Source organism: Melospiza georgiana, chromosome 16, assembly GCF_028018845.1.
Source record: "Melospiza georgiana isolate bMelGeo1 chromosome 16, bMelGeo1.pri, whole genome shotgun sequence".
Taxonomy (NCBI): Eukaryota; Metazoa; Chordata; class Aves; order Passeriformes; family Passerellidae; genus Melospiza; species Melospiza georgiana.
In genome coordinates, this window is record NC_080445.1 from 1,181,139 (window position 1) to 1,208,747 (window position 27,609).

The 27,609-nt window shown below is 58.0% G+C and overlaps 1 protein-coding gene across 1 annotated transcript; it reads right to left on the minus strand.

Moving 5' to 3' along the window:
* Positions 1–109: 109 nt before the first annotated feature.
* On the minus strand, positions 110–27,609 carry RAB26 (RAB26, member RAS oncogene family). The gene is made up of 9 exons (XM_058035389.1): positions 27,388–27,609; positions 24,944–25,054; positions 6,243–6,284; positions 5,572–5,638; positions 3,946–3,998; positions 3,212–3,277; positions 3,014–3,070; positions 2,691–2,767; positions 110–2,243 (listed from the first exon to the last, which is right to left on the minus strand). Exons 1-9 carry the CDS (start codon positions 27,607–27,609, stop codon positions 2,141–2,143), a joined length of 798 nt encoding a protein of 265 aa, XP_057891372.1. The 3' UTR covers positions 110–2,140.

The following is a 27,609-nucleotide window of genomic DNA, read 5'->3' on the forward strand; positions in this document are numbered from 1 at the left end:
TGTGTCATACCCTGGTTCTACCATGTGGATCCAGATGGTTTTAAGGCTGAAATATTTAAACAACTTTACAGTGCTGTTTAGACAATCAAAACACCGCTGTGGCCATGGAGATTGTTAAAAAATTTTATTAACAGGAATGAACCGAAAGCTGTAAACAAGAGCCAGCAGAAATGGGATGTTGCAGGTGAGGCCGAGCCCTCGCACGTGGCTGGGTGCTCTGAGCAATTAACGGGAATAATTAACGCTGCGCTGAGCGGTTCCGCGTGGTGGCAGCAAAGGCCCGTGGAAAATCCCAAGTGAGGAGGAGCTTGGGGCCAGCCCAGTGTGCAGGCACTGGAAACCAGTCCTGCACTGGGAGAGGGGCTGAGCCTGCTCCAAGTTTGGGTCTAAACCACGACCAGGGCTGTGAGAGCTCTGCTGGAGCAGGGTCTGTTCCCCACAGGAAGTGCTCTAAAGGGAAACATTTAAATCTTCCTCATTTTATGGGGTTTTTATTGGCTTTAGACCACACCGAGCAAGAAGTGAGCAGCTGCAACCCAGACAGATGCCAGTCTGAGGGAGGGGGAAGGTAGGAACCTAGCAATAGGAATCCTAATCCATTGGGAATCCCAAATTTTAGGGACAATGCTTGTCGCCTCGGGATGGGGCTGCTGCTGCTCCACGGGCAGGATGAGGAAACAGCCATGGAGCTGCCAGGCTGGTCCTGCCCCACACAAACCCAAATCACTGGGGTGAGGGGGCCCCGACAGCCCCTCCATCACCCGGCTGCTCCTGCAGGACTGGCTGCAGGGTTTGCTGGGAGTGCAAACACTCCTGCACAAATGGCTTTTCCACAGGTGAGTTTGAAATTTAAATCAGACAACTTTAAGAATTGTCTCTCCCCTAAAGTACTATTTAGGGAAGAAAGCTGGTTCATTTTAAGATCCTTTTTCCCCGTGTGAAGCTGTAGCTGCTCGTGTTGCTGTAGCTCCCTGAGGAGCGGAGCTCGGAGCACGTGGGAGCTGCGGAGGCTCCTTGTGCCCATCAGGAAGGCAGTGCTGGAGCCAAAATCCAAGCGAAACGAGGGGCAGGGGTATCTGAGTCAGCAGCTGGGGGCTGCTGCTGGCTGGAGGGCAAAGGATGCGTGATTTATTCTGCTCCATGTGGAGGAGCCACCGAGGCTCAGCGGGCACCTGCTGATGTGTGCGTGGAGTTTTCAAAGGGAGGAATTGCCAAAGGCCAAACACTTCATCCAGATTCAGATTTGTACTGAGAAGTGCAGCTTGACAAAAAAAACAGCCAAAAGCCTGACACAGACCAAAGGGGTGAGGAGGCCCTTGAAGAGAGCTGGCAGGAGTCTGCAGCCTGTAAAATCACTGCCTGCAGCTTCCCCCCAGCTCTCTGCGGTGAAAAGAAAGAGCTGCCCAAGAGAACTTTGAAGATATCAAAGCGTTGTTGCAGTCTGAAAACACCATCACACTTAGAGGAAGGTATTTAGAATAAGCTGCAATACATTAGGATTCTTCTCAAAGTACCAGGAAGGGCGGAAGGAGGAGAAGCAGAGCCTTTCCCAGAGGGATGAACATTCAGAAATCTCTGTGCACAGCCAGGTGTGCAGGAGCTCACTCAGACAGTCAAGCTCTGCCTTGGCAGGGAGCAGAGAATCCCTCACTGTGGGAACGTGTCCCACCTCACAGGGATGAACAGACAGGAGAAAGCACCTACAGGAATGGCTGCCTTCAAACATCCTTCCTGCACGCCCCAGGCCAGGGCTCTCAGCTGGATTCCAGGTACACAGGGAGAGAAAAGGGAATTCAGGACGTTCTCCTACCCAGAAAAAATCAGGACTTTTTTCCTCCTAGGTGGGGAGAAGGCGTTGGTTCCCCTGCAGCACAGCCTGGCTCTCACCAGGGTCAGAGCAGCCTCACAGAGCAGGCACAGAGGGAGACCCCAGCCCCTTCCAAACCCCCTCCCACCTGTGAGCAGGGCAGGGACGCTGGCCAGGGGAGCCGGAGCCGATGGATGCGGGGGCTGCAGAATCCCAGAGAGCTGCTGCTGCTGCTCTGTGCCCTGCTCTCAGCTGGCCGTGGGGGCAGACACAGACACGACAGACGGACATGCACACACTGCCCACGGGCCTGAGTCTCTGTACAAACACGCGTTAGGACCTGCAGCACCCAGAGCCTCGCACTTCCTTCTTCACGTAGTCGTGCAGCTTGAATTTGGGCTCGTTGGGCAGCTTCATGGACCTGTGCTTCAGCTCCCTGGGGAAGGGGAGAGGTGTTACTGCTGCTTCTGGCAGGGAGAGGGTTTTGTCTGGAAGGAGCCAGAGAGGGAGTTTGGGCAAGGGTGTGGAGTGAGAGGACACAGGGAATGGCTTCTCCCTGGCAGGGTGGGGGTAGATGGGATGTTGGGAAGGAATTCTTCCCTGTGAGGATAGTAAGGCCCTGGCACAGGGTGCCCAGAGCAGCTGTGGCTGTCCCTGGATCCCTGGAAGTGTCCAAAGCCAGACTGAACAGGGCTTGGAGCAACCTGGGATGGTGGAAGATGTCCCTGCCATGGCGGGATGGAACTGAATGGCCTTTACGGTCCCTTCCAACCCAAACTATGCCAAGATTCCAAGCTGCCCTGCCCAGCTCAGTTGATCTCAGCGTGGCTTGGACGCTGCTAAAGCTCCTTTGGAGGACAAGGCCTCTGCCCTGCTCACTTACTTGGCGATGGCTGTGAACGCTAATTCCACGTTGAGGCCGCTCTTGGCGCTGGTCTCCATGAAGGGCACTCCGTACTCCTGTGGGATGAGACACAGCCCTGTCAGGGGTGCCACCAGGGGTGCTCCCAGGGCTCTCAGGGAGTGATTCTTGAGGACAAAAGAGGTGTTAGTAGAAACTTAAAGGAAGAACAGATGAGGAGAAAGGGGAGAGCATGACAAGGGAAAAAAGGCCAAGTGTTCCCAGGTGTACTTTGGGTCGGACTGGTCTCCAGGTGACCATTTCCTGTACACATCCTCAGGGACATCCTCAGGTACCTCACCTACCTTGGCAAGCTTCTCTCCATCTTCCCTTTTCACCACTCTGTCCTGGGCTGAATCCACCTGCAGCAGGAATGGCCAAGAGCAGTTTGTGGCGATTGGGAAGGTCACCAGCGTGTGCCTCCCTGTCCCCTCACGCCCTGCCAGGCTCCCCTGCCCGTGGGAGGAACAGGAGGCTCTGCAAAGCCCTGGGGCCAGGCTCACCTTGTTTCCTAGTAACATGAGGACCACATCCTGCTGTGCATATTCGTGGATCTCTGTCAGCCAAGCCTGGAGGGACACAGCCAGAGAGAGGGGTTGGCAATGGCTCCAGAAGGAGCAGAGGAACAGGAGGGATGGGGAGCTGCCCCAGTGCTGCCATGGACACCCCCAGGAGGCAGTGCTGCCATCCCAGGCAATGCCAGGGATGTTCCATGGATGATCCCTGTCAACAAGAGGGTATCTGGGCTTCCCCGGAGCCCTGGGGTACCCACTTGGCCAAGCAAGCCCAGCACCCCACTTTGGCTGCCAGCAGATCCCATTTCCCAGGGTAACATCAGCCTCTGACCCAGGATGTGCCCCATGCCCATGTCCTGCACGTGCTGCCCCGTGCCAATTGCACTGCTCCCAGCAGGCACCTGAACCTGCCCTCTAATCCAGCCTAATCCAATCAAACCTGCTCTAATTCCCTGTAATCCCTGGCCCCGTGGTGTGAGCAGCTGCCTGCTGTCTCCAGTGCTGGGGCAGTGAATCCATCACCCTTTATGTGCTCTGAAAGGGAACACTTGCTCTGCCCGTCCCCTGCCTGTCCTTGCAGGTGCTCAGAAGTGACCAGAGCCCTGCTGCAAGTGACCACAGCTCCCACCAGCAGCACACAGCTCCTGACCAAAGCCACAGCCAACCACAACCCAGCCAGTGGCACGAGGGGGACAGCAGGAGGGCCCAGGCTGCTGCTGTACCTGGATGTTGTCAAAGGAGGCTTTGTTGGTGACATCGTAGAGCAGGAGCAGGGCTGTGGAGAGAGGGACAGCCCGTTAGTGCCTGTGCCAAACCCAGCCCACAGAGCACGCAGCCCCCTGGCCATGAGGGCCCTGTGAGACACAGAACACAAATCCAGCACAGCAACACCTCGCACTGCTGGTGTTGGCACTGTGGTGCTGTTCACAGGGGTCCCAGGATGAGGGAAGAGACAAGGATCTGACTCCATGCTTCAGAAGGCTGAATTATTATTTTATTATATATATTATATTAAAACTACACTAAAAGAACAGAAGAAAGGATTTCATCAGAAAGCTTGCAAGCAAAGGAAAAGGAATGATAATAAAATCTTGTGACTGGCCAGACAGTCCGATACAGCTGACTGTGATTGGCCATAATTACAAACAACCACATGAGACCAATCCCAGATGCACCTGTTGCATTCCACAGCAGCAGATAACCATTGTTTGCATTTTGTTCCTGAGGCCTCTCAGCTTCTCAGGAGAAAAAATCCTGAGGAAAGGATTTTTCATAAAATGTGTCTGCGACAGCAGAGCCTGCTCCATCCACAGTAGCTGCTTCCCATGGAAAACCATGGAAAAAATCCAGTGATTCCTGGCTCACCTGGCGGGGGCAGCTTGAGGACGGGCTCCCAAGGAGCAGAGGTGGCCGTGCTCATCCAGAGCAGGATCCCCAGGATCAGAGGTGGCCATGCTCACCCACAGCAGCAGCAGGGTGCTGTGCTCACCCACAGCAGCAGCAGGGTGCCGTGCTCACCCACAGCAGGATCAGAGGTGGCCGTGCTCACCCAGAGCAGGAGCAGGGTGCCATGCTCACCCAGAGCAGGATGCCCAGGATCAGAGGTGGCCGTGCTCACCCACAGCAGCAGCAGGGTGCCGTGCTCACCCACAGCAGCAGCAGGGTGCCATGCTCACCCAGACCAGGATCCCCAGGATCAGAGGGTGCCATGCTCACCCACAGCAGCAGCAGGGTGCCGTGCTCACCCACAGCAGGATCAGAGGTGGCCGTGCTCACCCAGAGCAGGAGCAGGGTGCCATGCTCACCCAGAGCAGGATCCCCAGGATCAGAGGGTGCCGTGCTCACCCAGAGCAGGAGCAGGGTGCCGTGCTCACCCAGAGCAGGATCCCCAGGAGCAGGGTGCCATGCTCACCCAGAGCAGGATCCCCAGGAGCAGAGGTGGCCATGCTCACCCACAGCAGCAGCAGGGTGCCGTGCTCACCCAGAGCAGGAGCAGGGTGCCGTGCTCACCCAGAGCAGGATCCCCAGGAGCAGGGTGCCGTGCTCACCCACAGCAGCAGCAGGGTGGCCGTGCTCACCCAGTGCAGGAGCAGGGTGCCGTGCTCACCCAGAGCAGGAGCAGGGGCTCCCCAGGAGCAGGGTGCCGTGCTCACCCAGAGCAGGATCCCCAGGATCAGAGGGTGCCATGCTCACCCAGAGCAGCAGCAGGGTGCCGTGCTCACCCAGAGCAGGATCCCCAGGAGCAGAGGGTGCCGTGCTCACCCAGAGCAGCAGCAGGGTGCCGTGCTCACCCAGAGCAGGAGCAGGGACTCCCCAGGAGCTCCCCAGGAGCAGGGTGCCGTGCTTACCGTGCGCATCCCGGTAGTAGGCGTGGGTGACGCTGCGGAAGCGCTCCTGCCCGGCCGTGTCCCAGATCTGGAGGGCAGACGGGAGCAGAGGGATCAGACCTGAGCAGAACCCACCCAAACCAGCCCAAACAGAATGGTGCAACCCCAGGAAGCTTCTCCAGCTTTTGCTCCCGGGGATATCAATAGGAAAAATGAGCAGAGCAATAAATACGGAGGCAGCGCCTTCCCGCTCCTCGGTGTGGGGACACGGCGTGGCCAAGCGCTCCCAACACGGCCATTAATTGGAAAATCCATGGAGCAGATGGATGCATGGGGAGCTGCTAATGTGATTTATCAGTCCTTAATGCAGCAGGAGGTTTGCAGAGAGCACGCTGCTGCCTGGGCGATCTGTGTTACCGAGCTGCAGGCAAAGGGCTCAGAGGAGCTAAGGGGGCTGGAGCAGGGCTGGGATGGCATCACTGTGGCTAGAACAGCCCCCAGCCCTGTGCAGGCTCCTGCAGAGCAGCCAGAAGGGTCTGTAAGGCTGACCCAGGGCAGGAGACACGAGCACAAAGGATAGAGGTGGGGCCCCATTTTGGGGATGCTCCTCTGCTTTGTCCTCTGAGGGGCTTTGGCCATCTCTGAACTCCCAGGGCAGCAAGGGACATGTTTCCAGGGACATGGGGACATACCTGCAGCTTCACCTTCACCCCATCCACCGTCAGCACCTTGTTCTGAAAGAGAATGGAGAGGGTGGTGAGAGGTGAGTGCAGCTGCACAATGCCAAGGGAGACACAGCCAGCCCCCATCCCAGCCAGTGTTGCCCCAGACCCTCGGGCTGATCCCCTCTCCTGCTTCTTAAACCCCCATCCACTGGTCCCAGCACCTGCAGAGCCATTTTCACCAGGGCCCAGCCAGAGGATCTCTCCCTGCATCAGCAGAAGTTGCATCTATTTGGGTACCTAAACCCTGGCAATGCCACACCCAGCTCAGGCTGGAGACTGCTGGCCATAAATTAATGAGCACCAGCATCCCACCTTAACAGTCTTCAAAAGATAGAGAAAACCACTTCACACACAGCCAGCAAATTAAAAATAATTCCTGCTCCTGCCTCTTGGAGCTGTTCTTCTCCTGGTTTCTCTCTTAGGATGTTTTCCCCTCCTGTTTTGCTTGGTTTCAGGAAAGGTGGAACCAAGGAGCAGAGGGGGAAGTGTCCCTCCACAATGGGTTTTCCCCAAAGCCAAGGGGATATTTTGTGTGGAAGGATGCCCTGGCAGAGCTGGGAGCTGTGTGGGAGCCCCTGAGGGTGGCTGTGCCAGACAGGGAGGGCAGGAGATGGATCCTGACCATGTCCCAGAGCAGCCACCATCCCTGCAATCTGCACCAGCCTCTCCAAACACGAAAGGAATGCAAGCCAGGGTCCCAGGGGAAGGAGCAGAGAAGAGATTAATTTGCTTGCCAGATCCACAGAAATTAGCACAGCAATCAGTGGGACGTGCTGGAACCACGGGCAGGGAACAGCACAGCAGTGGGACGAGGCAGCTGGTGGCTGCTCTGCTGATCATTTAAATCCCATTTCCTCCAATTGCTCCGGAGCTGCTTTGGGATGCTCCCATCTCCCATCTCCCATGGCATGGGATGGCCAAGGCTGCTGTGACCCCAGCTGGGCTCTGCTGGCTCACACGCACCCTGGCACTGGGCACGCCACCAGCCACTCCAGCGCCACCAAACCCCCAGGGATCCATGCCAAGCCCTGTCCCTGCACATTCCACACCCCTTCAGGGGCTGGGGAGGCTCTTCATTGATGGTTTCAAGGAGGACAGAGGGAGCGTCTCATCTCCTGCACATCTCCACGAGGATGTGGAGAGGAGGAGAGGGCAGGCGGAGCCGGAGCGCTGAATCCTCCTCTGCTCAGGCAGCGCAGGGAGACGGCCCAGGGTTATAAATACCTTCAAAGGCAGCGACGGAGACGGGGGAGAGGAGTGATTCACAGCCCAGGAGCTGTAAAAATAGGCACCAGGGACTGGGGTGGGGGAGCAGGGAGGGACTCGGGGAGCAGGCCGGGGGTTTAGGGCTCCCCACACGTGGAGCTGAGCCTCCCCAGGATGTGACACCAGGGCTCCTCAAGTGCCTCAAAGCCAGCGTTCCCACCGCCACAGAGTGCTCCCTGGACCTTGGTGCGTCTGGCTAGGGCTCCCAGGTGGGCAGGGACAGAGCCATGCCCAGGGCAGAACCACAAACAGCGCTGAGCTGCACTTCCACCTCGTCCCAGAGAACGGGGAACAGCCCTGTCCTAACCTGAGCCACAGCTGAGCTTTATGCAGGGGCAGCTTTATGCTCTGCAGGAGATCCACTCTCTGAGCTCACCTTGCTCTCCAAAACCCTCCGTGCTCCTCTGTGCAGGTGCTGGACCCGCAGGTTCATCCCACAGGATCATCCATCCCACAGGATCATCCATCCCACAGGTTCATCCATCCCACAGGTTCATCCCACAGGTTCATCCATCCCACAGGTTCATCCATCCCACAGGTTCATCCCATCCCCCAGGTTCATCCATCCCACAGGATCATCCCACAGGTTCATCCATCCCACAGGTTCATCCATCCCACAGGTTCATCCATCCCACAGGATCATCCCACAGGTTCATCCATCCCACAGGTTCATCCATCCCACAGGTTCATCCATCCCACAGGTTCATCCCATCCCACAGGATCATCCCATCCCACAGGTTCATCCATCCCACAGGATCATCCATCCCACAGGTTCATCCCATCCCACAGGTTCATCCCACAGGTTCATCCATCCCACAGGTTCATCCCATCCCACAGGCTCTGCACCAGCACAGTGCCACTCCAAACACCATTCCCAGCTGCCAGTAGCACCTGCCAGGGACCGTGCCAGGCACTGCAGAAGAAGGCAAAGGCTCTGTGTTCCACCATCGGCCCCAGCTCTCGGCATGAGGACACTCGGTGTGATGGATGGTGACAAGGACAAGGACACAATGAGTGTCACATCCCCATGGCCACACTCAGCACCTCCAGCTCCCAGCAGCGTGGCTGTGCCCAGGGACGTGGCCAAGTCCCCATGGTGGCCGTGCCCAAAGGCTGGCAGGACACCACGGGTGCCAGGACAGACACCATGGCCCCAGCCCTGAGCATGCATCACCCAGGCCAAAGCCACCTGGGGAGCAGCCAAAAGGGCTGAAGCTCCAGAGGTGCCCCACATGCTCTGACCTCCCCTTCAGGAGTTAATTAACACAGAGCCAGCAGCATCAGCAGTCACACTAATTATTGCTGACCTATATTTTAGGGAGGTAAATGCTCAGACCTAATTAAACTCCGCACAGGGATCCAGGTGCTGCTGGGGGAAAAATTGATTTTCTGAGGACTGGGTGTGGAACAGAGCAGGGTTCCAGGGTGAGAAGCTGTAGAGGGGCTCCTGAAGGCAGCAGACACAGCCAGAGCATCACTGGTGCTGGCATGCCTGCCTGCATCCCAAGGAAGCTGTGGCTGCTCCATCCCTGGAAGTGTCCAAGAAGTTCAGATGAACCAGATGCCCAGGTCTCCCCACACCACAGCTAAGTGACTTTCCAGCCTCCAATTTTTATTTTTTTTTAAGGAGATGCCTCAATTCCCTCCTGTCAGCCCTTCCCAGGCACAGCTGGGGGCTGAGCTCCTGCTCAGCACCCAAAGACAAAAGCTGTGGTGTGTCAAGGCACTGGGATGTGAAATGTGCTGCCAGCCCTGCTGGGAGGGAGGGCTGTGCTGCTCAGGGCTCCTGCCCATCTCACTGTTTGTCAGAGCTCCCACAGCCTCCTGCCACAACTTGGGCAGCAAAACCAGCCCTGCACCTCAGCTCTGCTCTCGCCCTTCCCAATTTCAGCTTTGTGTCCTTTTTCCCGAGGCAGTGCAAATGTTTCTGAAATCTCATCTAGCAGGGGCGGCAGCGGAATGCCTGCAGTGCCCAGGGTGGACAAACACGATGCACTGAAGTTAAATAATCGTCAGGACATCAGATAAACAGAGTTGGAACCTTGCAGATGCAGGAAAAATTAAATTACCAAGTGCAGATGGTCCTCAATTAGGAGCAGCATTATCACACAGCGAGGCCCCTCTGGCTGCAGCCCTGGCACCATCCTCAGCCACGAGCGAGCAGCACAAGGGAGGGAGGGGAAGGCAATGGGGTGAAACTGTGCTGGTGCTGAGACGTGCACAGACAGTGCTGCCACACAGAGCCAGCGCTGCCAGCCCTGAGCAGCTGCAGGATGGGCAAAGCCACAGCCTGGGTCACAGGGCACCCACAGGACGGGCAGATGCCATCACAGGGTACCCACAGTGCCCACAGGATGGGCAGATGCCATCACAGGGTACCCACAGGATGGGCAGATGTCACAGCTGGGTCACAGGGTACCCACAGGATGGGCAGATGCCATCACAGAGTCCCACAGTGCCCACAGGACGGGCAGATGCCATCACAGGGCCCCCACAGTGCCCACAGGATGTGCAGATGCCATTGCAGGGTCCCCACAGGATGGGCAAATGCCATCACAGGGTCCCACAGCGCCCATAAGCCCCAGCAGGAGCAGCTGGCACGTCCCCAGTGCCTGAGCCCCTGGCACTGAAGCTGCAGCACAGCCCGGCCTCTCGCAGCTCTCACACGCATGGACTCATTAATTAAAGCCTTTAAAGTTAAATTGGATACACGGATCAATTTGCTCTGCAATTAACGGGACAAATGGGGAGTGCTCAGGGCACCGCTCAGGCTCCAGCCTGGGGCCCCCTGCCCTGGCTCCTGGAGCTGTGGCTGTGCTGGCTCCCGTGGTGCTGCCAGGAGTGCACCCCAATTTACCATGGGAAAGGAGCCCCTCTCATGTTGTTATTGGGCCTTGGAGGCATCTCCTGCAGCCGAGGGGGGGCAAATTCCTGTCACAACGGGGATAAATGGCATCAGTGACTATAGATCAAAGCAGGCACGGGCGCTGGGGCAGCACGGAGTTAATTAGCGCCACTAATGAGCTGTGGGACTGACAGTGCAGCCACCCAGAAATGTCATTAGGTTGTGGTGTCACCGGGCCAGGCCAGCTGGGAGCAGATTGGGCTGTCCTGTATTGCAGGGAGCGGGAGAAATCCAGAGTGCAGGAGTGGCTGGAGGGGGGCTGCAGGGTGACCGTGCTCACAGGGCATGAGGGAAGGGACGAGGATCTGACTCCGTGGTTCAGAAGGCTGATTGATTATTTTATGATATATATTACATCAAAACTATACTAAAAGAATAGCAGAAAGGATTTCATCAGAAGGCTGGCTAAGAATAGAAAGAAGAAATAATAACAAAGGTTTGTGGCTCGGGCAGAGAGAGAGCCAGCTGACTGTGATTGGCCATTAATTACAAACAACCCCATGAGACCAATCCCAGATGCACCTGTCGCATTCCACAGCAGCAGATAATCAATGTTTGCATTTTGTTCCTGAGGCCTCTCAGCTTCTCAGCAGGAACAATCCCGAGAAAAGGATTTTCCATAAAATGTGTCTGTGACACTGGAGCACCCCAGCCCCACGCCAAGGCCACACCAGGAGCCAAATTCCCCCCTGGCAAAGCCCAGGGAGCCCCTGCGAGCACAAACACTCTGTGCCAGGAGGAAATGGGCTGAGCTGTGATAGAGCAGACACACAAATAACCACCTCCAACGGCAGCTGCAAAAATAGATCAGGGATCGATATGGAAATCTGCCCAAAACAGCAGGACGCTGCATTAAATCTGCTCGTTAAAACCCTGAGGCTGGTTTTGCCAGCCAGGGAGCTGTTCCTGGTGGCTCAGCATCTCTCCAGGCACAGCCCCGTGGAGGTGCCACCCCTCCTGTCCCCCCTGCCTCATCCAGCCTGGAGCAGCCAAGGCCTGGCCCCAGAGCCACCCCACAGCCCCTTGGACGTGTCACCCCTCCTGTCCCCTCTGCCACACCCAGCCTGGAGCAGCCCCAAGCCTGGCCCTGCATGGGTGCCCCCAGCCCTGGTGTCCAGCTGGGTCCCCACAGCACCCAGAGAGGGATGTCAGCAGCACCAGCCCCTGTGCAGAGCCTGCTCACTGCATTAAATCCCAATTACCCATTAAATCCCATCTCCCCGGCTGCCAGCCCTGCCCAGATAAGAGCCCAGGCCCTTGTTGGAGCAGGCACGCTGAACATTTACTGACTTATCATCTTCTAGTCACATCAGGCTGCAAATAAAAGGGGTTTCTGGCAAGAAGAGAATCTTCTGGCAAGAAGAGAATCCTGTCTTAGGCACAGATTAGAGGTAAGAGGATCTGCTTAGGATGATAGGCTTTAAACCCAGCCCTGCTCTGCTTCCCGGCATTGCCTGCAGCATTCACGGTCCCGTGTGAGGGCTGTGCTCCCTGCCAGCCCATGGGACAGCAAAGTCTGGGGTGATCCAGGAAAGGATCCTTGAGGGAGGCTCAGGCAGATGAGGTTTGGTGCTCTCAAGCCCAACGGGGCTGCTCAGGTCTCGGGTTTTGGTTGATATTTGCTGCCTCCAGATGTGCAGGGTGTCTCTGCTTCAGCCCACACAGCTGAAGAACAAGTCTGGGCTCTTCACTTTTCAGTCTTGAGGTTGTTTATTAATTATTATATATAAAATTTTCTCTCTGCCCAGCTGAGATCTGCTCAGCAGGGCAGCCACAGGCACTCTGTGTTGTCCTTTTATACTGCAAACTACGTATAACATATTTACACTGAATTCCCAATGCCCATCACCTGTGTTAGACAGTGTACTTCTGCTCTAGACCAATCCCAAAGTGCCAACAGCACTGCAGAAAATGGAGAAGAAGGAGAAGAAGGAGAAGGAGAAGGAGAAGGAGAAGGAGAAGGAGAAGGAGAAGGAGAAGGAGAAGGAGAAGGAGAAGGAGAAGGAGAAGGAGAAGGAGAAGGAGAAGGAGGAGGAGGAGGAGGAGGAGAAGGAGAAGGAGAAGGAGAAGGAGAAGGAGAAGAAGAAGAAGAAGAAGAAGAAGAAGAAGAAGAAGAAGAAGAAGAAGAAGAAAGACTGGACATGCCCAGTTTCTTCCATTTTGCCCCCATAACCCCCGTACCAAAAATCCTAAAATCTACATTTTCACCCTGTGATTATTTTGTTATTATACTATTTAAACTTCTGTGACTTTCGGGTCCTCATACAAAGCTGGTACCTTGCTCCAGGGGTCACAATCAAATCCCCAGGGTCTCTGATCCCCACAACGGGGTCCTGGGCAACTCTGGACACCCAGAGGGATGCACTGAGCTCTGACACTCAGAGCAGGATGGAGATGGGGCTGTGTGGGGCATTGAGAGTGGGAGTGAGCCTGAGCCCCATCCAAGGCAGCCAGAGAGAAACCACCCCCAAAATCCCTCAGGGCAGGATTTGCTGCAGCCATCCTGGGGACCAGAGCACCAGAAAGCAGCAGCCAGCAGGAAACTGAGCCCAAACCTGCAGCTCCAGCACAAGGATGGATCCTCCCCACCCTGGATGGTCTGCACAGCACCCCCACCACCCTGCCCTGCACCACTCACCCCCTCCATCTCTTTCTCCCATACTTTATAAAATAAGGGATTTTTTTAAAAAAATATCTCTGCTTATTTCTAAGCCAGGAAGCCTTGGGAACAAAGGGGGCAGAGATGGCTCAGGCAGGTCTGTGCCAGTGCTGGGAATAAGGAACGTGGCACTCGACATATTTATCTTCATTTTGCTCATCAAGGCCACGGCACGCTGCAAAGCTGAGCAGGGATCTCCACGGAGCATTTATTGCTCTATCATTTCTCATCTGCAGCAAACACGGCCCCGTCAGTGGCACAGAGATGAAAAATGGCTCATCAGGTCCTGTTAGGCAGGGAGTCATTTATCTGGGGAGAAATAAAGCCTAGCAGCACTTGTCTGAACTTAAAGGTCTCTTCAAACCTACACAGTTCCAGGATCTGCCTCGGTGACTGCAGCCAGCCCTGGGCTCAAAACTCCCCTGAAGTTTCTGAGAAGACTCCACAATGCAAGTAAAGGAAAAGCAGGGCTGCACGTGCAGCAGCAAACACTCTGTCAGCACCCAGCAGCAGCACAGCAGCGCCCGCAGACAGCGCTGCAAACAGCATTACTAAACAGCACTTCTCATCCCTGAAGGAAATGAAATCCCCAAAGACCTGACAAAGGAATCTGCAGCTTTTCATCCCGAACACTGCCACCCTTCACCCACAGCCAAGGCAGACAGCTCCCAAAAAGCGCTGAGCAGCAAACCTGAGCCCGGATTCTTCGAAGCATTCAAGGAAAATAGGGCAATAGGGGCAGGGCAGTGGCAACAGGGACAGACAGGGCTGAAATGCAATGACAATAGGGACAGCCAGGGCAGTGGCAATAGGGACAGACAGGGCAGTGACAATGGGGACAGACAGGGCAGTGACAATAGGGACAGCCAGGGCAGTGGCAATAGGGACAGCCAGGGCTGGAGTGCAGCAGGTCCCAGCCCCCTGTGCAGGGCAGGACCCTCCTCACCCATGGTGCTGCCTGGCCACCTTATGCAAGGAGAATCCTGAAATGGCCCTGGGACAGAGCTGAGGACACAGAGACAGAGCTGGGGACACGGGACAGAACTGGGGACAGGGGGACAAAGCTGGGGACATGAGGCTGAGCTGGGGACACAGGGACAGAGATGGGGACACGGGGGCTGAGCAGGCAGAGCCCTGCCCACCCTCCTGTGCCAGTGCCAGGGCGGCCACTCGGGTGCCCCACGGGTGGCACGAGGCAGAAGGCACAGCACAGGCACCGTGCACTCAGAGCTTTGATCTTTGCAGAGCTTCTCCTCCCCCCTGGCAGCAGTCCCAGCTCTCCCATTTTCTGCTCTGCTGGAGCAGGCTCTCCCCCAGGTCTGGGCACCACGGAGAGCCCCGGGTGATGCAGAGGTGCTGAGGAACTGCAGCACACTCAGCTCATCCCTTGCACACCACAGCCACCCCAGGCAGCCCAACCAGCCCGGCCAACCCAGCCCCACATTTGCTGTCCCCGTGTGGGGCTCTGGAGCTGCAAGCCAGGGCTGTGCTGGGAAATCACCCAGGGAGGCAAAGCAGCCCAGATCCCTCACCGTGGGTGCTGGGGTCTGGGCAGCGCAGATCACACTCCTGGGAAGCTGCTCCAACACTGCCAACCCTTCACAAACAACACTGAACCAAAACACATCGATTTTTTCTTTTTTGGTTGCACGTTTGGGAAGGCCAGGCTCAGGCAGGGGCTGCAGCTGGAGCAGCCAGGGCCCCGTGGGAGGATTCCCAGCTCTGCACTGATCTGTGGGGCTGGTCCCTGCAGAATCGGCCCTCCCAGAGCTGCTGTGCTCCCCCAGCATGGCAGGAACACTCTGACCCCACGCGTGTTACCCAGGAGGGAAAACACATCACATCTGCCAGGCATTAGCGCTCGCTTGGGAACAAAGTTATTTTGGGCACTGCGGGCACTCCTGCCATTAACTCACGCACGTTGGTAGGTGCAGGTAACGAAGGGCTGAGCCCCAGAGCCACCCGGCCCTGCCAGCGGCCACCGGGACGTGTCACCCCAGTGCAAAGGGGTCTGGGGAGCAGCCCCGCAGAGCGGGACCCCCCGTCCAGCTCCTCAGCACCGGCTGGGCAGGGAGGGCACCCCAAGGGCACGGGGGGCTCACATCCCACCAGCTGGCACAGGTGGGGCAGGACCCGCAGCTCCTCCCGAGCCTGGCACAGGTGGGGCAGGAACCACAGCTCCTCCCGAGCCCGGCACAGGTGGGGCAGGACCCGCAGCCCCAGTGTGGGGCAGGACCCGCAGCCCCTCCCGAGCCTGGCACAGGTGGGGCAGGACCCGCAGCCCCTCCCGAGCCTGGCACAGGTGGGGCAGGACCCGCAGCCCCTCCCGAGCCTGGCACAGGTGGGGCAGGACCCGCAGCCCCTCCCCAGCTGGCACAGGTGGGGCAGGACCCGCAGCCCCTCCCGAGCCCGGCACACATCACAGCCAGGGCTCTCCCCCGGTAACAGCGTTAATGGCACGCAGCCTTGGCTGGCATCGTTGCCGTGGTGATGCTGCACAGGCAAAGCTGGAAAAGCCAAAGGCTCCATTTCCCCCGTGTGTCACCGAGCCTGGAACAGCGAGCCTGGGCAGGCGGGGGGAAAACAGCCCGAGACACAGGCGGCAGATGGCACCAGGGCTGGCGAGGTGGTGCCATGGCTTTGTGGGTGCCATGGCTCCGTGGGTGCCATGGCTTTGTGGGTGCCATGGCTCCGTGGGTGCCATGGCTTTGTGGAATCTGATCCCTCCTTTCCACAAACGAAACGGAAAATCCCCACACAAAATGGAACAAACCCTGCCCAGGTGTTCCCAGCAGGACCGGTCACACCTCAGAGATGTGCCAATGGTTTTGTGGCCCCTAGGAGATGGCCCTTCCTGCCTGCTGACCTCCTGTGGGTGGAACTGACCCAGCCCAGCCTCACCAGCACCTTCCTCAGGCTCAGAGGCACCACTGAGACCCCCACAGCACCCAGGAACCCCCTCACCCTGGGACAGCCACAGCCCAGGGCAGGGGACATCACCCTGTGAAGCTGAAGCACCACGAGCTCCCAGCTCACATTAGTTGTGATCAGGGAGAAACGCTTTTTCCCAGGGGAGGCATAAAAATGAATTATTTGCTGCTGTTTCCGAGAGATTCACCAGTGCCCCAGGGCAGCGACTGGGTGCTGAGGCACAATAAAAATGCTCGGTGTCCCTGTGAGCTGCAGGGCTCCTCTGGGCCCCTGGGCCAGGGCAGCTCCAGCACCCTGGCATGGAGCCAGGAGCTGCCCCTGGTGCCAACCACAAACTGTTCTGCTTCCAAAGGCTCTGCAGGCAAAGCCCTCAATCCCCATTGCCATAGGAACTGTGTGTGCCCCACCACCATCCAAGGACAGGGACACACCAACTGCAGCTCCCTCCATCTCAAACACGGCTCTGATGGGGCTGCTTTTTCTCAGTTTTTCCCATTTTTTTCCATTTTTTTCCATTTTTTTCCCCCAGTTTTCCCCAAGGAGGGTGCCCTGCTGGTGCTCACTGTTCCAAGCTTTGGCGTATTCAATTACTGCCTTGCCTTTGAGCACGGTGATGCTCAGTGCCACCATCACCCATGGATGGGACTGACCCCGTGGCTCAGGTCTCAGGGCAGGGGCTCTTTGGGGAAAGGGGAAAAGGGGAAAGGGGAAAAAGGGAAAAAGGGAAAAAGGGAAAGGTGCTTTTCAGGGAAGAACAACACACAGAGAGCAGCTGGTGAGCTCAGCCAGAGCCAGCTCCTGCCACTGCAGCAGTGCCAAACCCAGGACTGGCACCTCACCCTTCCCCACACAGATCATCAGCATCCACCCTGGAATAACCCAAACCCTGCTGGGAGCGATAATTAATTAACAAAACGAGGCAGCAGCTCAGCAGAGAGGCAGCAAGGGCTTTTTCTCAGTTTTTCCCATTTTTTTCCATTTTTTTCCATTTTTTTCCCCCAGTTTTCCCCAAGGAGGGTGCCCTGCTGGTGCTCACTGTTCCAAGCTTTGGCGTATTCAATTACTGCCTTGCCTTTGAGCACGGTGATGCTCAGTGCCACCATCACCCATGGATGGGACTGACCCCGTGGCTCAGGTCTCAGGGCAGGGGCTCTTTGGGGAAAGGGGAAAAGGGGAAAGGGGAAAAAGGGAAAAAGGGAAAAAGGGAAAGGTGCTTTTCAGGGAAGAACAACACACAGAGAGCAGCTGGTGAGCTCAGCCAGAGCCAGCTCCTGCCACTGCAGCAGTGCCAAACCCAGGACTGGCACCTCACCCTTCCCCACACAGATCATCAGCATCCACCCTGGAATAACCCAAACCCTGCTGGGAGCGATAATTAATTAACAAAACGAGGCAGCAGCTCAGCAGAGAGGCAGCAAGGGCCCAGGGGAGCACAGGAGCTGAGCCACAGGGCAGGGATGCCCCAAATGCCCATCCCAGGGGCACAGGGGGGGCAGAGACACCCAAACCCCACCCGTGCCCCCTTTCCTGGGCGCCTTCCCTCTGCTTTCAAAGAACAACCCAGTTCTGCACAGCTGAGTTCAATATTTTCTCACAAATAAAAGATGAAAGTGAAATTAAGCCAAATGTATTCCATTAAATATTGAAAGCATTTAGGCTTGCTCTGGCCCCATTTGAACGTTTTAGAGAGTTTGAAAGGCTCCCTGTCAGGCCTGGCACCGGCAGCGGATCCAGCCTGGCTCGGGGCCATGCCAGGGGAGGCTCCAGTGCCCAAATTCCCAAATTGGCCCCTCCAGAGCCAATTCCCCACCTGGCAGCAGCCAGGCAGGAGCCAGCACAGCCCAGCCGTGTGCCCACAGCCCTCCCAGCCCAGCTGCTGCTGCACAGGACCCTGCAGGGCTGCAGCAGCGCAGGGATCTGACCCAGACACACCGTACAGGGCTGGGGATTGAATTTCCCAGCTGAGTTTTGTGACCGTGCTCACAGGGGTTCTTGGATGAGGATCTGACTCCGTGTTTCAGAAGGCTGAATTATTATTTTATGATATATATTACATTAAAACTGTACTGAAAGAATAGAAGAAAAGGTTTCATCAGAAGGCTGGCTAAGAGTAGAATAGCAAAGAATGATAACAAAGGTTTGTAGCTCGGGGCTCTCTGCCCAAGCCAGCTGTCTGTGATTGGCCATTAATTACAAACAACCACACGAGACCAATCCCAGATGCACCTGTTGCATCCCACAGCAGCAGATAACCATTGTTTGCATTTTGTTCCTGAGGCCTCTCGGCTTCTCAGGAGGAAAAGCCCCAAGGAAAGGATATTTCATACAAAGATGTCTGTGACAGAGTTCCCCATGGTTCCCATCCTCTGCAGGGGTTCTGGGCTCCCACACAGCTCTGGCCAGGAGGATGCAGAGGCAGGTTGTGTGAGCACCTTTACGAGCTCCCTCCTTGCACCAGCAGCTCCCAGGTTTGTGTTTTCCTTGCCTGTGTCCTGCACTGCAGCTCCTGAGCAGCCCAGGCCCTCTCTCTCCCCCTGAGCTAATGAAATCCATCACTCCACCCAGGCCAGGCCAGGACAGAGCCACAGGGACACCAGCTACCAACAGGCACCAGGAGCACCGCGAGCACCAGGGCTGCAGGAGCCCGGGCACACTGGTGCCCTTCCAGAAGCATCCTGCAAGCCCCACATCCCCAGCACCATCCTGGCAGCTGGAACGGATCAAAAATTCCACACCCAAACTATTCTGGGTGGTATTTCTGACACCAAGGAGGTGGAGGAGGCACCTTCCCACCATCCTGCAGAGAGGATTAAGCTGGGTGAGAGTTTTCTTCAGCAGGCTCTGGGGCTGGCTGCCACCCCAGCCGCTCAGGTTTTGCTTTGAAGGCATTCATCTCCTCTCTGTGCCTGCCCCGGGGCAGGGTTGGAGTCCCTGGTGCCTGGGATCCCCGCCTGCACACAGGGTTTGCATCTCCCTGCTGTGCTGCAGAGCTGCGGCGGGTTGTGGGTTTATTTCCCAGGAGCAGGAGGCACAGGAGGATGGATGAACCCCGGGAGCTGCCAGCAGCGGGCACGGGCACCGCGGGCACCGCGGGCACCAGCAGCATCCCCTGATCCCCTGGCAACTGAGCCCTGCGTGCAAACCACAGGCTGCAGAGCTCTGAGTGTCCCTCTGCCAGCCCTGCCAGGAAAGCAGGGCTGGGTTCCCAGGGAAATGGGCATCTACTGCCCTGAGAGCCCGTCCTGGGAGTGGGGAATGGGCACCAGCAGCTGTGTGGGAGCAGCACCCTCAGAGCCACACACAAGGGGCACAAACGTGCCAGGATCTGCCTCCCCGTGCTGCATTTGGGCACAGCTGGTGCCCAAGCAGGGTGGCAGCACCATAACCATACCCTGGAACCAGGCAGAAGGTGGGGAGCATGGCAGGAACCGTCAGAAACTCCTGGAATGGTTTGGGTTGGATCTCAAAGAGCATCCAGGTCCAACACCTTCCACCAGAGCAGGCTGCTCCAAACCCCATCCAGCTCGTCCTTGAGCGCTCACGGGGATGGAAATCTGCTCTGGGCAAAATGAGCCCAGCTCTCCACACAGTGAGAAATGCAAAAACATGAAATCAGCTACTGGCTGCTATTAAAATTCATCCAGCAATGGGAGCTGCAGAGCAAACTGATTTTCAGACAAAGAGCTGCTGGGAACACACAGAAACGTGGAATGGTTTGGGTTGGAAGGGACCTCAAAGGGCATCCAGTTCCAAGTATTTGCCACGGGAATACTCAAGGTGGGAGCACAGGCACCCCCTGCCTGCTCCTGCCCCACCTGCCCCGTCCTGGTTGCACCTCTGTTCCCACTGGTATGGCCCCATGAAGGGAATTTGATCCAAACAACTTGGCAGCACCAAGATGTTTCTCCCAGGAAAAGAAAAAACTCTTCTCTGCAGAGCTCCAGCCCTGGAGACCAACCCAAAGCCACCCCAAACACTCTGCCCTGTTCCCTCCCTCCAACATCCAGGGCTCATTCTGCACAGAAAGACACTGAAATTAATTTTTTCCCATTTCTTTCTTCTGGCCTAAGCAGCTCCCCTCCCACTTTTTCCAGATTGATCCACCAGAAAATGAGCCCTGCTAATGCTCCGTGCCAGGCGCTGAGATAAAAGCCAGCCCCGGCTTCCAGGAGGCTCCAGGCTGCTCCAGCCCTCCAAAGGCTGGGAGGGCAGGGATGGGGCAGGGATGGGGCAGGGATGTGGGCAGGGATGGGGCAGGGATGGGGCAGGGATGGGGCAGGGATTTGGGCAGGGATGGGGCAGGGATGGGGCAGGGATGGGGCAGGGATGGGGCAGGGATGTGGGCAGGGATTTGGGCAGGGATGGGGCAGGGATGGGGCAGGGATGGGGCAGGGATGGGGCAGGGATTTGGGCAGGGATGGGGCAGGGATGGGGCAGGGATGGGGCAGGGATGGGGCAGGGATGGGGCAGGGATTTGGGCAGGGATGGGGCAGGGATGGGGCAGGGATGTGGGCAGGGATGTGGGCAGGGATGGGGCAGGGATGGGGCAGGGATGTGGGCAGGGATGGGGCAGGGATGGGGCAGGGATGTGGGCACGGATGGGGCAGGGATGTGGGCAGGGATGTGGGCAGGGATTTGGGCAGGGATGGGGCAGGGATGGGGCAGGAATGGGGCAGAGATTTGGGCACCTGCTGGGGAGCAGAGCATGCCCCAAGGGCAGGGATTTGGGTGCCCACTGGGGACCAGCAGATGCTCAAGGCACCCACAGCACTCTCCCAGCACCCCCAGGACCAGTCTGGGTGGATCCAAACCGTGGTCGCTGCTCCTCTGCACACCCCACAGAGCTGGGGAAAATACTCCCATCCTCCTGCAAAGCTCAGCTCAGCAAAGCTCAGCTCGCTGCAGGAGCAGAGGGCAGCCCCTGGAAGGGGCACACACAAACACAACAAAAAACAACCAGAGATGCCACAAACCTCCCATATTAAAAAAACAAAAACAAACAAAAAAAAACCACATTAGCACCGCTGGTTCCAGCCCTGAGCCGCACAGGGCTGGGCGTAATCAGGAGTCCTCAGAGCTCAGGGCCACCGGGACAGGTTTTATTTTATTGACAGCGCTCCCACGTTAACCACGGCACAGCCAAGGCTGGGGCAGAGCACGGAGCCTCCCGAGGGGGCTGGGCAGCAGCTGAACCCCCCCAAAGCCCTGAGAACCTGTGCACATCAAAGCTGGGCCTTCAAAGGGAATGTCCCCTGTGCCACCGCCTGCCCTGGCAGCTGGAGATGTGCCCAGGGGCCAGGACGGTGCTGCTGTGCTGCTTTGCTGCTTTCCTGCTTTGCTGCTGTGCTGCTTTGCTGCTTTCCTGCTCTGCTGCTTTGCTGCCTGTCCTGCACAGCGCTGACAGCCCTGCACACCCGGGACGGCACCAAGAGCAGCCCACCCTGCTCTGAACCCCACCAAAAACCTTCCCAGCGGTTTCATCCCCGGATTAACACAGGCACCGTCACCCCTGCCAATGCGAAGGAGCTCATTAGCACCTCTTCCCAGGGAGAAGAGCGCATCCTTAATTTGTTTCTTTTATGTTCTTCTCCTTTCAGGTCCAATTAGCACAGAACTCTTCCCTCGCCCAACCTGCAGAGCTCGGGGCTGTGGGGATGGGGCAGCCCCACGGAGCCCGGGTGTCACTGGGGACAGGGACACGGGGGGTTCAGGTGGCCCCCTGGCCCCTCACCTTGGCGACACTCCCACCACTGAGCTGTCACCGCGGGACTCGAGTCCCCCTGGCTGCACAGCTTGAGTTTCTGTCGAGGTTTCTGAAGCGTTGCCAAAATCACAAGGAGAGGCAGCTCCCGCCGTGGCACTGAGAAAATCGGGATTCACACCCCCGAGCGCCACACCTGCTCCTTTCCAGGAGCCCCTTCGCCCTGGAACCCCAGCGTGCGAAGCCAGGAGAGCCCCCACAGCCTGCCCCGAGCTGCTGTGCCCTCACCTGCGGGCATCTGTGGGGAGAAACCTGCCGGGACTCCCCGGTGCCATGGCACAGCTCACGGGGGGCAGTAATTAACCCCCTCATTATCTGGCAACGACACCTCGAGGGGGTCACCTGTGATCCAGGTGCTGAAGGCAGAGAGGGGTTTGTCCCCCAGCCTGGGGGACAGCTCGGGAGCTCAGACAGGGGTTTCTGCTCATACAGGGGTTTCTGCTCAGAGATTTCTGCTCAGGCAGAGGTTTCTCCTCAGATAGGGGTTCCTGCTCATACCGAGGTTCCTGCTCAGAGGTTTCTACTCATACAGAGGTTCCTGCTCAGGCAGAGGTTTCTCCTCAGACAGGGGTTTCTCCTCAGCCAAAGCCCTGCCAGAGCAGGACCCCTTGCCCAGGGCTCTGCCCCCATGGCACCCACCCATCGCTGCACCCTCAGCCTGGCCCTGTCCCAGCTGAACTGGGAAGGCTGGAATCACCCCCAGGAGCTAAGGATGCTCCCCCAGCAAACCACATTTTCCTGGAACAGAACGCTGAGGACGCAGCACCTCCAAAGCTCAAAGCCAACAGGTGCCATTTTGATGCCTTTGTTAATATTACAATCATCTTTATTTCCCCGGCATCAGTGGTTTGTTTTCCAAACACATTCAGATCAGCATCCCTCTTTGTTTAAGCGATGATAATAAACAAACACGTCTCGGGAGGCTCTCCCTCACATAAAACAGTGGGAGGGAACAAACCTCAGGGGCCATTAGGAATAGGAATGCCAGATTCATTTGAAATGGATCTCTATTCATTTACACTGGCTCTGGCCTGTGTAAGCCATTAGCCACAGCTCCGGGTGCCATCCTTGAGCACAGCAATGATCCCAGAGCCCAGTGGGAGCAGAGCCTGGGAGAGGAGGGAGCTGGGCTGGCCTGGGGTGCCCCAGAGCAATGGCAGGGACCGGGCGGCATCAGAGCAGTGCAGATGGTGCCCAGGGCAGTGTGGGGAGCTGGGCAGCTCCGTGCCCGTGCTGTGCTGAGCCAGGATGGCCCCAGGGACATGGCAGGGCCCGGCAAGGCCGGGCGTGCGCAGGAGCACAGCTGGCACACGCGCTGGCCTTGGGGAGCTCCCTGCTGCCAGCCAGGCTCGGAGAGTGCCGCGATCCCTGCCAAAAACCCTGCCAAAAACCCAAAATAACCCCCTGAGCTCGCTCAGCACCCTGCACAGGGGCCAAGAGAACACAGAGAGCCCCGGTGACACCTTCCCACTGCCACAAACCCTGCCAAACTCGGGGCTGCGGGGAGAAGGAGCTGGGATGTGGCAGCTCTGTGATTAAAAAGACACAAATTAAACCCTGCAGAAGCCTCCGGTGTTGCCACCCCAGAGCATCATCTGCATCACGGTGCCCACAGTTACCAAACAGGATTATCCTGCTGGGAATGCAGAGGCACACCAAAAAACTATTTCCATGTCCCCCCAAAATTATGAATGCCTTGCAAGGATGATAATAATGAGTTTTAGGGCATCCGCATGATCTCCCCCACTGTACAATCTGCCCATTTCAGAGACACGGAGCTCTAGCAGCTCTATTAGAGAAGTAAATTAACCCTAATTTGATTGCTCCTCAGCAACAGTCATTTCAGCACTCTAATCAATAAGTCACAGGGTTTTATGGCTGCCCTCTGTATCAATCACTCCGATCAGTAATAAAACCCTTTTATTTGAAGGACACCTGAACACTGCGTAATTACCTCTGTATGCAATTACAGAGCCCAGTTCACCCATTTCACCTGCAGCACCCCCAGCCTCGCCAGGCACGGACCATCCCTTCCTTCAAAGCTTTCTGAGCCGTCCTTCACCCTTCCACAGGGCTGTTACCCACAGCCCAGGCAAGCAGCAGGTTACAGGAGACACTCATCTCCCATAAAAGCCAAGAGCTGAGATCCTGCTGGGAAAAGGCAGCTGGGAAGGCACAACGCTGGTGTGTGGTGGCATCACCAGCAGCTCCTCACAGCAGAGCCCCCAAACGGAGCCAAATCCATCAGAGAGAGAGATGGCACAGCCGGGAGCAGGGCAGGGGGAGCAGCACTGCCCAGACAGCCCAGGGGGTGACAGGCTCACACTCTGGGGGTGGCAGATGGTTGGGGCACTGGTGAGGGCCAGGGAGTGGCAGATCCTGGCAAGCCAGGCTTCGGTGCCAGCCCTGCCTCGTGCCCTGCACAGCTGCTGGAAAGGCTCTTCTTTGGTGCCACCTCTGCCAAGTCACCGTGCCTGCGGCTCTGCTGTCCCACCCCACGGGGGGGATCCCCTTGGACAGGGCTGAGGGAGCCACAGAGAGCCCAGGCAGCCCCCCCAGCACGGCACTGACAGGGAACACGGCCAGGGGAAGGTTACAGGGCCCTGGTGCTCACTCAGATGTTCCTGCCTGGCAAGGGATGCCCTGGCACACCGGGGCACTGCAGGAATTGTGATGTGATCCCCTCTCTTCCCCCAAAGGAATTCTTCTTATTCCCTGTGTGGAGCAGTCCCCATTGTCCTCACTGGAGCTGCACAGCTCCAGCCACTGCCCACATGGCTCTCCTGGCATCAGGAGATGCTCCCATTGCTCCCAGCCAAGCAGAGACCCCTCAGCACAGCACAGCCCCACAGCAGCGCTCCAGAGCTGTGCTCAGGAGATTCTTCCAGGACATTCTGCTTTTTATCAGTTTTGGTTCCGCTGTTCCAAGAAAAAAACACAAACAACTCTTAAAGCCCACTGGAACTGCCTTAGGGAAATATTTCCACAGCAGATGTCAGGCCTCAGTCGTTACAGGAATTATCCCCAGGATCCTGAGCAGAGGAGAGGCTGCCCCATCCCTGACATGGCTGCAGAGGTTCGGTGTTTGTTACCCCCTGCACATCCCACCACCCACCTGCCAGACCCTCACGGGCCCCTCCACTCACCCTGAAGTCGATGCCCACGGTGGAGATGAAGCTGCCGGCCAGGAAGGCGCCGTCCTTGAAGCGCACCAGCAGGCAGGTCTTGCCCACCCCCGAGTCCCCCACCAGCATCACCTGCAGGGAGGGAGGGATGGAGGGATGGGCGTGAGGCTGCGGGGCTGGGAAGGCACCCCAAAACAGCCACCACCCCGCCCCATCACAGCACTGGGCAGCGGGGCACGGGGGGAAGAAGCACATCCAAGAGCGATGTCCTCAGAGCCAGGGGAGCGCGGGGAGGGCACACAAGGGGATTATTCAGGCCCTGCACCGTGTCACCAGACTGGAGACACCCTCCCCTGCCCTGACAGGCACTCAACAGGTCCTTCATGGGGGCACAAAGCCCCTGGAAACCAAGAGCTGCCCCCCACAGAACAGCCCACCCCATGTGAGGCATGCCAGGAGGGTGACACTGCCCTTGGGGGTCCCCAGCCATGAGTGCCAGCTCCAGCACTCTGCCCTCGCTTCAGTGGCACCCACACATGCCCGCGGCCACCCTGCCAGTCCCCCGTGGATGCCAAGGGAGCAGCTCCCGGCGCCGCCTCCCTCGGTTTCCCCACCTGCCTCAGTTTCCCCACCCAGCAGCTGCCCTGGGCACAGACAGGGCAAGCAGGTCCTTGCCACAAAGCAACGACTGAGGCTGCCTCCAAATGCAGCTCCCCAAAACCCCGGGCTCCTTCCCTCTGCCATCAGCCTTGCAGGAGCCATTAACCCGTGCCAGGATTGAAATGGCTTTATGGCAGGGACTGCCCCTGCTCACACCCAACCCTCCCAGGGCTGCCAGAGGTGGCAAATGCCACCAGCCCTGTGCAGAGGCGGCAGCAGCCCCAGGTGCAGCTCGCTTTGGCACTGCCAAGGAGGGCAGGATGTGCCCACGGTGCCCCACAGCCCCAGCAGAGCCCACACTGGTGTCCCACAGGAGCACCGGGCACTGAGCTGGGTGAGGGCAGCCAGAGCCCACAGGGGTACCAGTGTGAAGCCAAGGGAAGGGAGGAAAAAAGTCATTTTAGTCCAAAATATTGATTTCTAAAAAAATTTTCCAGACATCTTTTTGTAATTGGTGACTCTCAACAGCAGCTTCTCCCCACGCAGCAGCACCAAAGCCTCACCCGGGCACAGAGAGCTCCCAGGGCCAGGAGCCAGCCCTGTGCCCGGGATTGGCACAGATTGGGAGCCTCAGGAGAGGGGAAGGGAAGGAGAAAGTTTAATAAACCAGGCTTTTACTGGACACAAAGCAATTTCTGTCTGCCACTGGGTGAAAACCAGCCAGACCATCAGCAGATGCCTTCTGTACCCGGCGTGTTTGGGCTCATCTGAGACACATTTGGCTCATCCCTGTGCCATGGGGACCATCCCTAGGGAAAGCCCCGGCCTGGGCAGGCAGGGGTGAGCTCCAGGAGCCAAGGACCAGTGCAAACACAGAGGTGGCTCCATTTTAGGGAAGCTGTTGAACCATTAATGCAGCTGTATCAGGACCAAGCACCTACCAAAGCAAACAAGCACATTTCTGGAATGTCCCTCCCAAACCCCACACCCCAAACCCGAACACCTTCAACCCCAAACCCGAACACCTCCATCCCCACACCCCAAACCCGAACACCTCCAAGCCCACATCCCAAACCCCCAAACCACAACACCACAGGCACAAGCTCTCCCCACCACAGCGGGCAGGACCTGCCCCAGCAAAGCCGCTCTCTCCAGGCTCGGTGCCCCGGGCTCGGCACAGAGATCATGTCACAAACACACGGGGGTTTCACCGAGTCCTGGCCCCAGCCCAAATCACTAAATGAGCCCCAAAATCGCTGCGTGAGCCCGAAAATAATCAAATGGGCTCCGAGCTGGGTTTCCATCGGGTCTCAGGGGAGAGGTGGGGAGGAAGCAGATTCATTTGCGCTGTGAGGGTGATATATCGCTCGCCAGGCTCTGAGTACCGAGAAGCCACCGAGCCCGGCAGGCTGGGGACATCTGAGCGGCAGCCGGAGCACATTCGGTGCCCCTCGGGGGTGCCACCGTCACCCTGCTCACAGCCCCGCTTTCCTGTAGGTTCACAGGATCGGGGGCTTACAGCAACTCCCCGGAGCAGCCTTTGGCCGTCACTTGCACAAGTCCCGCAGCCCCAGCCCCGCTCCGGGGGCTCTGCGGGCGCAGCCCCCGCCGAGCGAGACCCCGAGCGGGCGGCAGCGGAGGGCGGGATGAGGGCAGGGAGAGGGGAAAGCAGGGATGCAGGCAAGCAGGGATGAAGGGAGAAGGGGATGCAGGGATGAAGGGATGCAGGGATGCAGCGATGCACGGATGCAGGGATGCCCGCCCGGTCCTGGCCCCCGGGAACTTCGGCGACGCCACCCCCGGCCCCGCACCCGCCTGACCCCGCACTCCTACAACCCTCCCCGCTGCCCTCTCCGCTCCCGCACCTTGAAGGCGAGGTCGTAGAACTCCCCGCTGCTGCTCAGCGAGGGCCGCCCGGCCGCCGCCGCGCCGCCGTTGCGGGGCAGCTCGGCGGCGGCGGCGGCGGCGTTGGCGGAGCTGCCCCGGGGGGCGGCGGCGGCGCGGCCGGAGCCCTGTCCGGCGGGGGGCAGCGCGGCGGAGGGCGCGGCACCGCCGCCCTTGCTGCGAGCCGCCTTCTTGCGCGACAT